The sequence below is a fragment of the Hippocampus comes genome, unplaced genomic scaffold (genome assembly GCF_001891065.2).
Source record: "Hippocampus comes isolate QL1 unplaced genomic scaffold, H_comes_QL1_v1.1 scaffold89, whole genome shotgun sequence".
NCBI classification, from domain to species: domain Eukaryota; kingdom Metazoa; phylum Chordata; class Actinopteri; order Syngnathiformes; family Syngnathidae; genus Hippocampus; species Hippocampus comes.
Genome location: NW_017806077.1, coordinates 575,002 through 588,005, shown reverse-complemented (window position 1 = coordinate 588,005; position 13,004 = coordinate 575,002). Strand labels below are relative to the sequence as shown.

Genomic DNA, 13,004 nt, shown 5'->3' with positions numbered 1-13,004 from the left:
TGTTAACACCCGCGCTGCAAGAAGGAGAGATACCGCCGCTCGTTCCTACCGACTGCTGTCAGGCTGCTGAATAAAAAATAAAATGATGTGAAAAACAATTGTAAATAGCACAGCCACCTTATCTACATCTATATTTATATTGCACTTAATTGAACGGTGTACATTTATTTTGTAAATGCAAACACTTTGTTTTTCTTCTTTCTTTTTCTACCCACAATCTTGCTGCTGTAGACTGTAAATTTCCCCAGTGTGGAACAAATAAAGGATATCTTAATCTTAAATACTCATAAGCCAAACTACATCAAGAGCGAGCAGAGCAGCAAACCGGACTGCCGAGAGAAAAGGGACCGGGCTTTGACTCAGCATAATCATAAAACAAAACAAAAGCAAGCACACACATACGCCAATCGCACTTTCCTCAAAAGGGATTCTCCACCTGCCGGCTTTACCGTGCCCTCCAGACAAGGCGGCCGAGAACAGCGATGGCCCATACACGCTAGCAGACTGCAGCATCCCTTAGCCGGCAGGAAGATGCAGAAGGAGGAGAAGGAGGAGGAGGAGGAGGGTTTGCCTCATCTCATCTGCTCGCGTCTGGAACAAAGACTGGGCAAGCCCGACTCAACAGAGCACGCCCCGTTTTTCTCTCTTAACCCTTTAAACACCCACTATTAGGCTACAAATTACAAAAGCACACACACACGCGCGCGAGCAGCGCATTTCAATTGCATCTACAGGGGATGAGTGAAATAAAACAGTGGTTTGAACTGTTTATGTCAAGTACTACTGAAAAAAAATACTTAGCGTGTTCACTATGAATGCAAATGTGACAATACAGTAGCATGGCAGGCCTAGGTGTCCATCAAAAACAAGGCCAAGACTTAACAATGAACCCCGATATTCATGGGGGCTGAAGACCAAGCCCGACCCCGAATAATGAAAGTCTACGATTAATCGACACTCCCTTATAACTGTCACGAAAGGAAAAACCTGGAGAGAAAAAAAAAAAAAAGGTCGGAAAAAAGTGACTGCATTCAGAGAAACTATGCACGCACCGTTTGAAAATGTCATTCGGTGATTCTTCACAAACCACGAGAGAGAGCCCGCGTGCTGCCCCTAACTTGCAGCTAGGCTCGGGGAAGATCTGCCACTTTCAAGCCACGGTCGGACGACGCTATCTGAAACACCTTTATGACTAAAGCCAAGGAAAGTCGTGCCGTGGTGTTAGCGACAATTTGCGCTAGCTAACTAGCTAACAGCGTTTGCTTCCGAAAAGCGGCACGTACTCAAATGTTCAGCAAAAAGCTGTCAACGATTGACTGGCGACCATTCCACAGCCGGAATAGACTGCCGCCCAGCCACGATCCAAATGAGGACAAACACTCTGGACAAACGGATGCACGCGGAGTTGGGCGTGGCAGGCGCCGCCGCCATCTCGCGTGCGAGCACGCACCTTGTGACAGAAGTGCTGCGTGGTGATGGAAAAGACGCTCATGCACAGCGAGGCCTTCTTCAGCTGCGCCTGCAGGCTGTGCAGCTGGCGGGCCTGCTGCTCGCAGCGTTCCCTCAGCAGCTTGATGAGCGCCCGGTCCACTTCCTGCGACGACCCGCACCGCCCGCGCACTGCAGCAATACGGGACGGAGAATTGGTTTCACTTGCAAAGGCCACTGATTCATAACCGCTGCTGCCGAGTGAGATCATCCGGTGTGCAACGGGAAATTATATCATATCTTACACATAACGTATTTGAGTCCAGTCTTTAGATGTCGGTGTAGTGACAGATAGAACTATGAAACACTCTTCCTTTAAAAGAGAAGTCAAGTCAAAAAAAATGTTCTTTACAACAATATCTTCTATTCGCAAGTTGAGCCCTTCGGCACTGTGATGTCATTTTCAGTCAACAGCAAGTGGCAGTACGAGACAAAATGGCCGCCTGCTGCAATGAATTAAAAACATGTCGATTTTGCTGTGTGGGGGCAAGAAGTTGGTTTGACTTGAGTTGACTTTGAATAACTAATCCAGTTTTTTTCCGATGAGCGTTTACAACATCGTTCCTAAAATACGAGCCCCTACAAAATAGCTGTGATGGCAAAATAAAGATGGTTAGGTTTTCTGAAAGAAATTCACAGCTCAAAGTGTTTGGGACCACGATCATAATTTGAGAGGGTGGGAGGGGGGTGGTCCTAATGTAAATTGTAATTCGGACCTACTGTTCGCTACGTGAAGGCTGACGTGTGTTGCACCCAAGTCATGCAGCAAGGATGACTGCCGGTTGCTATGGCAACAGCGGGCGGGCAGGCCGCCTGGCTCTGGTAATAAAGTGCATCCCCAAGATGGATGGTGATGGAAAAACTGGCTACGAGTCGCTTGTACGGACCAATGAATGTACAACCCCCCCCCCCCACACACACACACACACACACAATACGTGATACAGACAGTCAATGCTGCACACACACGCTGTATATAGTCGAGTGCAACGCGATCAGCAAGGACTCACCAGGGGATTGAGGCTTGGGCGAAACCACTGCACATTTTTTGGGGGAGGCCGCCTCTGATTCCTTCAGTGTCTCTTTTCTCCAAGCTGTGATGTGAACGAAACAAACAACAAAAAAAAACCAATGTACGCAAATCAATGACTTTTGGGGTTTTGGAATTGAAAATGGCGTTTCTAGATTTTAACAGAAAGACTCTGCTACATTCAGATCCGGGGAAAAAAACAAAAACAACAAAAATTTTGAACCGCGTTACATTTGAAATGTGACGTCGTGGAATTCCTTGGGGCTGGGGAGAAACAAATTCAGATCCGGGGAAAAAAACAAAAACAACAAAAAATTTGAACCGCGTTACATTTGAAATATGACGTCGTGGAATTCCTTGGGGGAGGGGGGGGGGGAGAAACAAAGTTTCCGTTATACCATCTCTGACCACTGAGGGGCGCTAACTCACAAACACTCCGTTAGTGTCATGCAAGGTTTATACAAAACTGGTTTTCTCATATTCTCTTATTGCTATGGATTATATCAATACTCTCAAGTGAGAGAGAGTCAAGTGTACTGACGGAAATTATCCAATTTCACTTACTTTTTCCTGGGAATAATAAATAGTCAGCGTGAAATAAAGTACCGGTATGTATACAATCAAACCATAATGAACATATTTTTACAATTTACAAGAGTAATGTTACAAGAAGAAAGAAGTGCAAATAATATGAGGAAAACAACATCAGCTTTTCTTATGAATGTTGTTTTATTATAGGGGGTAGAGGGTGGGGGGGACACACAAAATGTTTCAAGGATGAATGTTTATTTCGGAACGGTTAAAGATGGAATGTTACATGAAAAAATTATTTTCTTAATGGGTGTTAAAAACATCCTTTTTTATTTTAGGAAAGAACTTTACAATAATTAATTCACCTTTTCAAAAGTTAATGAAAAAAAATGTAATCTGATTTTTTTTTTAGGACAAAAGTGTGATGTTACATGAACCCATTTGTATGTTTAGGAAAGTACTGATTACTGTATATTCAATTATATTCATTTTAGGTTGGCGCACATTTAATTTAATTTCACAACTCAATTCACAAGTGCTACTTTTGCATTGTAATAATAATGACAACCACGTCTACAAGTCATCGCTGCTGACGAGATGTTTTTCACCCAAATTCATCGGCAGGTGAACAAAAGCATCGTAATTATTCATCACATCTGTCAAGTTTCATTAGCGAGAACATGTTAAATTATTAACAATGTCATAAAACGCTGGAGGCCCAACGTGTGTGCTCCCTGCAACAATCCAGCAGGGAGCGCCCGCTGTGCAGCCAGGATTTTTTTTTTTCTTCTGCTGAGTATAATTGGAAGTGGGCCGAGAGTCTCGAAATGGAGTCGACGAGAGAAACGCCACATGCTGCTCAGTCTTTTTTTTTTTTTGGTCACAAATTATTTTCCATGCCCATTCCCTAAAAACAATCCCTCTTTGTCCCAATTACGCTCCAAATTTTGCCTAACTGCGCTGATTTCAAGCAGCCCAAAGGCCTACTAACAATAGTTCGACGATTAGCGAGACAAACTGGGCCAGTTTAAACTGTTTTCTTTTGACCCGCTTTTACATTTCATTTGATTTATGACCATTTGGGGTAAGCACAGCATTTTAGCATCAGCTAAAATGGTAAACGTCAAATGGCTTACCTGTATAGTATCACATGTGCCAACTAGAGTTGGATATTTGAGAAATGTAAATTTGAAAGTTATTTGCCAATATTAGTTTCACAAGCGATATAGCTATCACATTAATTGCCAGCTCTGATGAGCAATAACAATAGCGCCCTATGAGTGCTCGCTAACATTTGCTTTAGCTATAAATGACATCACTTGTAAGCTACTATTGGCGTAAGCTATACAGTATAGTTCAACACAAAATGAAGTTTGCTAAAGCTATCAAATCATTTGTTAGCCGCTACGATTTTGGCACATTATAGCTGTAACTTATCAACATCTATACCAGGTTGACATTTGTCATAATTAGCGAATCAGAGGTGCATCTCAAAGGTAAGGGTCCTTTTAAAACCCACAAAGACAGGAATACATTTGCTTCGCACTTTAGCTCACTGATGCCATGGTCAAACATTATCTCAACTTCATGACGTGAGATGGTTTGGGACCATTTAAAAACTAATCGTGGGTGGTTTAAGACAAGCAGCAATGGGGATGGCAAAGTGGCTGATGTCCAAAGGTTTGTAGGAATTATGCCACAGTCAGTTGGGACTTGACACTTGTGAGTGGGACATATATGTGACTTCCTTTACCCTCTGGCTAATAGCAGCTTGAAGGGGAAGTCAACACCAAATTATTCATTGTGATTGTGGCGTATGAGTTAAACAGTAAAATCCAGCTGTTTTTGTCCATCTCAGGGGGCGGCCATTTTGCCACTTGCTGTCGACTGAAAATGACATCACAGTTGCTCGGGGCTCAGGTAACAAACAATCATAGTTCAGCAAATTTAGGACTTCCCTTTCAGGCTAGAGCTCTAACCACGGCTAAAGTTGACAAAAGTGAAAACACATCATGACTCCGTCTTAAATGTGGCAGTTTTTGAACAGGTAGGAACTTACTCTGTGTTGTTCGGCAAGTATTGCTGTCATTAGACATGGACGACACGCTCCTCATGATGCCCCCAGTCGTCACTCTGACGGGAGGAAGGGCAGAGAATCCCGGAGGACGGAGGCCAGACTGGCCTGATTTCAGCAAAAGGTTCCTGGGGGAGGTTTCCGGACCTGACCTCCTTTGCTCCCCTACAAGGACAGAGGGCAAAAATGCTGAAAGTAGCAGCCGGTGAGCCACCAAAGACACCTTGAAAGCTTCTCACCTGAAGCTTCCAGGGAGCCGTGAGCTCCGTGTTGGCCGAGCATCGCCGATGACGACTTTGGACCGGTTTGCTGAACTCGTGTTTTTGCTGTGGGTTGTCGGGTGACAGCGCCCAGGCCCAGCTGAGGCCTTGCGCATCTTGGGGAGCGGTAGACGCTGGCTCCATCGTGAGAGGTGTGCTGCGAAGCGATTGCAGAACTTCGATTTAACCACGATCGAGCTCGAGTTATAACCCGAACCCTGAGTGAAATGATGAGAATCCGTCTGACTTGAGGGGCAAAGGGTCTAGCCCACAGGTGTCAAACTCAAGGTCCGGGGGCCAGATCCGGCTCACCACCTGGTTTTATGTTGCCCGCAACAGCAAATCAAACATGTCAAGTTCCATGATGCAAACTAAAATCTGGACCAAAATTCAAAATTCTTATCTGTCATAAATAAGAAGGATACTGCAAGCATTTTCTTGCAACCAAGCCTGTCACGGCAGTAACTTAATAGTGGAGTAAATCGTTAAAATTGACTTCTTTATATGGTTTCAGTCAGAATGGCCCTCCAAGAGAAACGGAAACCAAAATATGGCCCGCGAAAAAAATGAGTTTGACATCCCTGCTCTAGCCCAACCCAGGACTGACTGTAAACAAGGTCTTACCTCTTGGAGACATTTCCCAGGGATGTCATCGTGAGGAGCGCTGCCGGCTCCAGGTTTCAACCCAGTGGAACAATGTCCAAACGTGTCCTCCCTGTACTTGTCAAGGATGGAAGAGCCGAGCACCGGTGAGCCTTTCGAGAGAGCACCCACCTTCAGATCCGCATGAGCCGGCGTACTAGAGTTGGAGGACTGTTTTGAGTGGTGCATGGTGCCTTCAGGCGGCGTGTCGGTTCCTCGCAATTTTCCTGCAGGACTCTTGCGTATGCAGGTGATGATTTTCGGACGCACATTTTGGGGCTTGGGCGGAGAAGAGGACCTCCTGGTGTCAGAGTCTTTCTGCAAAGGACCGACAGGTTTGGGGATCGCACTAGCCAGGCTGGTCTTGGGCACCCGGGCGCTTTGCCCCTTGGCTGGAGAAGCAGGGGGTTGCTTCCTGGGGGACGCCGGCGTCACCGGGCGACTGGAGCTTCCCCACGGCTTCCTTCCCTCCAGACTGGAGGAACGGGAGACGTTCTCGAAGGAGTTCTTTGCGGAATTTTTGGTGTAATTTTCAAAGGACAGCTGCTTCTTGAAGCTCCTCTCGAAGGAGTTCTGTTTTTTCAAGGAGTTATCAAAGGAGCCTTGGTTCTTGACAGCTTTGGGCTGTGCGAATTTCATTTTGCGAGGGCTCCCGCTCTCGTCCGCTTGTGCGTTTTGATCAGTTGTAATGTTTCGGACGGGTGGCGTCTTGTGAATAGCGGCTCTCTTTGTGGCTTTATTCTTCTGGTTATTGTTCCTGTTGCGTTCATGGGCTTCTGACGCGAGATCCTTGGTGGAGTTCAAGTTGAGATCCACCCAGGACTCGAGAAATTTCTCTCCGTTTTCAGTCCGGGAAGGCGAGGGCCTGCCCTGGTTGTCCACGTGGGTCTCAGTTTCTGGCTCTGTTGCAGTCCTGCTACTTGAAGGCGGCTGATCCTTGCTGCGCTCCCTCAGCCCAACAAAATCCTCTCCGTCCTCCACCAGGTAGGCCTCCAGCTCCTGACACTCCAGCATCTCGAACTCCGCCAACTCGGGGTCGTCGCACTGGGAGTCCGTTCCCCAGATAACCACCTTGTCGCGCTCGGACACGGCGTCGCTTCCGGCTGACCTGCCGACACTGCCGGCCTCATCATCTGCCCCGACGTCGTTGGCGTTCCCATCGGCCGGCGCGTCTTTCGCCACGTTGTCGTTCCTCAGCGGCACCGCTCTCTCGCACATTTTGGACTCGGCAGTTAGTCGGCCTCAGGAAGGGCGGGTTTACCTCTATGTGGTTCAACACAGTTGAGGGACCATCATTCCCAGCTCAGGACCTGATCCTGTAAAAATAGATCAAGTTACCTACTCTTGCGCAATTTGTGATTTTGCCCTTGAATCGTGAATCTTTAGTTTATCTGGTTAAGCACATTTCCCCCCCTTTCATTATTAGACCGTGGTACATCTAGATGTACATTTAGAAACAAACACACTGCCTTGTCTTTATTCCGGATGATGCTCGGCGCGGGAAGATAACAGCCCCGATGCGACGCCTTCGCAGCACCGTGGGAGACGCGGGAAATTTATGTTCTCCTCCACACGCTTCCGACGCCTTCGCAGCACCGTGGGAGACGCGGGAAATTCGCCTGAACACATTTCCACCTCCGCCGCCCCTCCCCCTCCCGGCTCCTTATTGTTGAGCAGGTCATTCTGCCACCTGCCTGCGAAAAAAAAATCTACTCCTTCTTGCTCTGCTTATGCAACCTGAGAGCTTCTACTTGCAATTACGTGCTATAAAGCTGCTCTGTGCAAAAAACATTTGGCTTTATGGATGATTTTGTGGCTTCACGTGAGCCCGGAAGCCTCATAAAATATTAAAGCTGGAAATGGAGGACACACTTTGGTTTTTGATGCTCCGCTGGCCCCGCCTTCTTGTCAGCTTGGAGATGTGAGGCGGAATATTACGATTATTACAAAAAGCCCCACAGTACAGTATTTTCAGGTCCCCCGCCACAAAAAAAAACAAACCTAAAATACCATGTGAGCACAAGTCACTTTGCAAAAGTATCCCTCCCCCACCACCCATTTTTTTTAACATAAAGATTTTTAGTTATGCAATGTAGAAACAAAAACAAAGGTGAGACGAGCTACCTTCGCAGAAGCAACATTCACACCACCATCTTCATCCTCACCTGCAAGCTCACCTCAAATCGTCATTTTAGCACCAATAAATCACCGAGGTAGACATGGAAAGTTCACACCGCGCATCTCGAGGAAAAGCATCAGTTGATCATAATCGTGATGAGAAAGACACGCAGCCTGCAGCATCCCGCCGGAAAAAAAATAACACGCAGGGAGGAAGAGGAGGAAGAGGAGGGGGATGCAACGCCCACGTTCTCACGGTCGCCCTCTGGTGCTCGTTTGTGGAAACAATTCCCTGCACGTAATGCGTGGATCAAAGTCGATAAACTGATCAAAATTGGTCAGTTGGTGTGCTCATTTATTTTTGACCTCCAATTAGTGTCTAAATATTCAGTGGTATCTGTGCTGTTTTTATGGCTCAGCTTCAGATAACAGGTGAGCCGCGATGGGTCTTTACCTGAGCCCTGCGCAACTGTGACGTCATTTAAGTCGTTAGCAAAATGGCCACGCCCCCAGAGGATTTCTAAAAACGGTGTGGATTTTACTCCTTCACTCATATTCCACAAACGCAATCAGAATGCCCTGTTTAGACTAATGGTGCTACATAGAACATATCGTAAAAATAAAAATGGGTTGACTACCTTTCAGCCAAGTCGGGGCAAAGGAGGGCCCCGCTTGAACAGAATCTGCCTAGCAGCATGTGACTTCTTGGAGCACATCCAATTCTTTTTTCTACGTTGCACCGTTATGAAGCTGTTGAAATTTGATGAATCACTTCTAAAGTACATATTTTGTTCACATGGAATATGTAATTATAAAATATATAAATACAAACATTCGAGGTAAAAAATGGTAAGTAAACGGAACTAAAATATGACTGAGCAATACAAACGATAAAATATTTTTTAAAAAAGTAAATATTTGAAAAATAGGTGATTACAATACATCTCAAAATATAGAGTGGCACTTGCTCACTTCACAATACAGTATTCACAAAATTTGAATGCTATAACTCAGGCAGACCTTCACCAAGGCCCAAAATATCAAATGCATATGCCTTCATGTATGCACTCACAAATGGCTGAATGTTTTCATTAAACCCGATGTATTCATTGCTAAAAATTGTAAAAAAAAAAAAAAAATCAAATCAAATAAAATCATTACTCATGGTCACCCCCTCCACCCAAGTAGAAGAGAACTCTGCTAAGTTAAAAAAAAATGAACACAGGTTGTTATGTAAGAGAAAATATGTACAACAGATGGTCTGTTAAAAAGGGTGTCTAAAGATAGAAAAAAAAGTGCTTTGTTTCGGCTGCTGTCCTCCAAAAAGTTTGTCAGCTGCCTTCTGCTTCACGTCTATTCTGTTTGTTTGACCAGACCGGTCATCAAATCACAACTCATCCCCTCGACCATCCAGTTTGCATTCGTACACCTTGTTCCACTCTGCCAGCGCGCTGTTACGGATGCCGTAGCCGAAGTAGACGAGGATACCTGCAAAAGAACATTTACAAGAATTCTTTAGTGTGTCCATCCTGTCAACCCTCCTTGACCCTTTTCTGCTATTTGGGATAAAGGTTTTCTTATCTTATCTTAAGCTAACTTGGAAACGGACATGGTGGGACTGTTGGTAGTTTTGGAGTTGCAAGGTCAGCATAGCAACAAGCTAACAAAGCTGGCAAAGTAACTGTATATTTGCCATTAGCAGAACACCGCTTGAATAATTTGCTCCGATCGTAATCTGTAAAAGGCAATTGGAACATTGGCAGTGTTCCTGGCAGCTCTCACTGTCCTTTTTCTGATGACAAAAAATGGGTTTTTGGAGTTGTGAATTGTGACTGCCAGCAAGTGGCCTGAATTGTCCATGAGGGCAGCTCGCTGGTCATTCACTAAAATATTATTATAATCAACAAATATACAAATGGCAATCAAATGTTTCATCCTGCACCATAATAATTAGCACCTACAGCCACGTGTCATGACAACAAGAATCGATAGCCACATGTTATACAACCACAACTCTCAGCAATAAGCACCTATAGCTAGGTGGCATAACAATAAGCACCTATAGCACATGTAGTAACACTTAAAGCCACGTGTTGCCACCTAGTGGCGCTTCATAACCTCGTGTCATAATAAGCACCTATAGCTACCTGTCATAATAGACACTTATAAAAACATGCCATAACAATAAGCACCTGTCGCCACATGTCAACAATGCAAACCTACAATCCTGTGTCATAACAGTAAGCACCAATAGCCACATGACCTACCCATAAGCACCTACACATATCATAACGATAAGCATTTATAACCACGTGTCATAATAATAAGCACCTGTAGCCACGTGTTATAACAATGTCATTTCATGTGTCTTCACAATAGACAATAGCCATGTCATAAGAGCGATCAACTTTAGCCGTGTGTCATAACAAACACCTACACCCACGTTTCATAACAATATGCACCTATAGTGGTGTGCCATAACAATAAACACCTATAGCCACAGGTCATAATAACAACCTATGTGTTATATGAGGACCGACAGTCATGTTGTCATAACAATAAGCACCTCCAGCCATCTGTCATAACAAGAAGCACCTGTAGCCATTTGTTACAATGATAACCATTTAAAGCCATGTGTCATAACAATAAGCACCTATAGCCATGCAGGTGGTGTAGTGCACCCATGGTCCTGACAGGAGCTGCGTCATCAGGTACGTATTGATCAGCATGCTCACCAGTGGGATCAAGGGCACCAGAGGGACCTACAAGTAGACACCAAGCACGTTAACCGGGATTACAACTCAAATGTTCTCCGAAGAGTTGAAAAGGGAAGTGAAGAAATGTTCACTTTGAAGGTGAGCTTGGTCTTGTTCTGTGGTTGTCTCCACACCACAGCGGTGACGCCCACGCATGCCGTAATGATGGCGCCCAGGAGGATTGGACGCCACGCAGCTTTCCAGCCCGTGACCGCCACCGAGCTGAACAGGAACGCCAAAACCACTGCCAGACCAAAACCCAACTCAAGAAGCTATTTTATGAGTACTACACAACATTCGGTGACAATTTTAAATTGGGTTTTCTTTGGTTGAAAAAAATTTCAACACCAGAAAGCATGAGATTTTTTCAAATGTATTACTGTGTTGCAAGAGTGATTGCATTCAGTTAATACAATTTAATTGTTTTATTATTATTATTATTATATGACAAATACATCAACTCGATTTACCGTACATAATTTTTCATTCTTAAATAGCGTTTTTAAGAGTATCTCTTATAATTTATGACTTCCAGCAAGTAAATGCACACAATAATGTTCCAATTTAAAATCATTATTGATTACCTGCACAATAATGTTCCAATTTAAAATCATTATTGATTACCTGTTACTGTAAACTTTTTCAATTTGACAATGCTCATTTTACTCCACGATGCTTAATACAGTGATTCAAATTTAACATGAATATGTATTCATTGCTTTGTTGAAATGCTGATATAAATGTGAACGTGATTTTAACTGAATCACCGTCAAAACGGAACTTGGGGAGCTAATTTAATTTACGTGCTGGTTCTTACCAAGCATGCTGGTGCAAATGGTGACCGCGAAGCCGGAGCGAGGAGTGGGTTCTTTATCTGGGTGGAAAACGAGCCACCTCATGGTGGCACAGAAGTCATCTTTTCTCCGGATGGCCCCGTCGCCCTCGGTTTCCACCTCCTCCTGTTGAGCGGCCGTCTCATCGGTGGCGCTCTTGTCGGGCTTGTACCTTCACACCACAGATCAGTTTAGACCTGACGTCGGACTTCATTGGACCAGTAGTTCTCAAACTGGGGTCCCTGAGCCGTAACCTGGGGGTCCGCAAAATAGTTTACAGTTTTCCCCTGTTATGATCGCCGATTTTTATCATTCGGTTCTTGATGGGATTTTCCATTTTTTTGTACTGCCTATCAGAAGCGTCATGTAATTTTGTTTTTACTTCATACTCATGATATTTTTACTATGACAAAATATGTCGTTGTCCTTGTTAAGATTACAACTTTTTTTATGCAAAAAGTTTTTGGTCATAGCATTGCACATTTCTCCACAAAAAAAAAAAAAAAGATTTTGCCTTCGTAACACTCTGACTCGTTTTCATTCCGATGGCATCTGCTGAATTGCCGTCAAGATGATGCCCTCAGAAAAAAAAAAATCCCAAGTACCTCAAAAAGTTGCCGCACCCTTGCATTTGACGGACGTACCTGAGCACCAGCACGCACGCGGCGACCAGCGTGTAAGCCAGCAGAGCGCCGATGGACATGAGGTCCACCAGCTCCTTCAAGTTGAACAGCATGGCCATCAGGGCTGCAGCGGCACAACAACAACAACGCGTCAACCGCGCGAGTCAAGTTTGAACCTTCAAATTTCAAGTCACTGCGGCATAAACAAGAGCAAGTCCATTTGAGTCCCTACAAAATTTCTAATCAAGTCAAGTCAGTGTCAGGAATTCTTTAGCCTCGTCGGGAAAAAATGATCCACATAGAAATTTTCTCCCTGGTTCTTGAATGATAGGGGATGTTGCATCCAAATGAAATTCCAATACACTGAGCAAAAAAAAAAAAACTACGGTCAAGTAGAGCCTTGCGTCTATTTGCATTTCTGATTCACCTGCGACAACACCCGACATGACGGTTGCGATGACGGGCGTTTGGGTGCGACGGTTGATTCTGCTCAAACATTTGAATAACAGGCCATCTTCCGCCATGGCCCACATCACTCTGGGCATGGGGAACATGGCGCCCAGTAAACTACACGCGGACACAGCAAAAACCAGGATGTCAATACAAACACGATCTCTCTTTATTCGAATATGGATTTTGGAGGGGCGGG

General features: G+C 44.7%; 2 protein-coding genes and 1 long non-coding RNA gene across 6 annotated transcripts in view; 1 reads left to right on the top strand and 2 right to left on the bottom strand.

Moving 5' to 3' along the window:
- mtus2b (microtubule associated tumor suppressor candidate 2b) overlaps window positions 1–8,500 on the bottom strand; it is a 13,462-nt gene extending 4,962 nt beyond the window's left edge. For 2 of the 4 annotated variants that reach the window (XM_019894647.1, XM_019894651.1), the window contains exons 1-6: window positions 8,191–8,500; window positions 6,008–7,341; window positions 5,363–5,540; window positions 5,109–5,288; window positions 2,499–2,582; window positions 1,451–1,620 (exon numbers count right to left, since the gene is read on the bottom strand). In XM_019894647.1, the coding sequence (XP_019750206.1) occupies window positions 1,451–1,620; window positions 2,499–2,582; window positions 5,109–5,288; window positions 5,363–5,540; window positions 6,008–7,243 (1,848 nt within the window). In that variant the 5' untranslated portion in view covers window positions 7,244–7,341; window positions 8,191–8,500. The remainder of the gene's footprint in view (window positions 1–1,450; window positions 1,621–2,498; window positions 2,583–5,108; window positions 5,289–5,362; window positions 5,541–6,007; window positions 7,342–8,190) is intronic. The other 2 variants (XM_019894648.1, XM_019894649.1) reach the window with 2 other exon arrangements.
- Window positions 1–13,004, top strand: part of LOC109530774 (uncharacterized) — a 15,585-nt gene that overhangs the window by 1,861 nt on the left and 720 nt on the right. The window lies entirely within an intron of this gene.
- LOC109530773 (high affinity cationic amino acid transporter 1-like) overlaps window positions 9,296–13,004 on the bottom strand; it is a 7,189-nt gene continuing 3,480 nt past the window's right edge. Inside the window, exons 7-12 of the mRNA XM_019894653.1 lie at window positions 12,783–12,972; window positions 12,377–12,479; window positions 11,717–11,904; window positions 10,992–11,143; window positions 10,797–10,905; window positions 9,296–9,631 (exon numbers count right to left, since the gene is read on the bottom strand). Of these exons, the coding sequence (XP_019750212.1) occupies window positions 9,531–9,631; window positions 10,797–10,905; window positions 10,992–11,143; window positions 11,717–11,904; window positions 12,377–12,479; window positions 12,783–12,972 (843 nt within the window). The 3' untranslated portion in view covers window positions 9,296–9,530. The remainder of the gene's footprint in view (window positions 9,632–10,796; window positions 10,906–10,991; window positions 11,144–11,716; window positions 11,905–12,376; window positions 12,480–12,782; window positions 12,973–13,004) is intronic.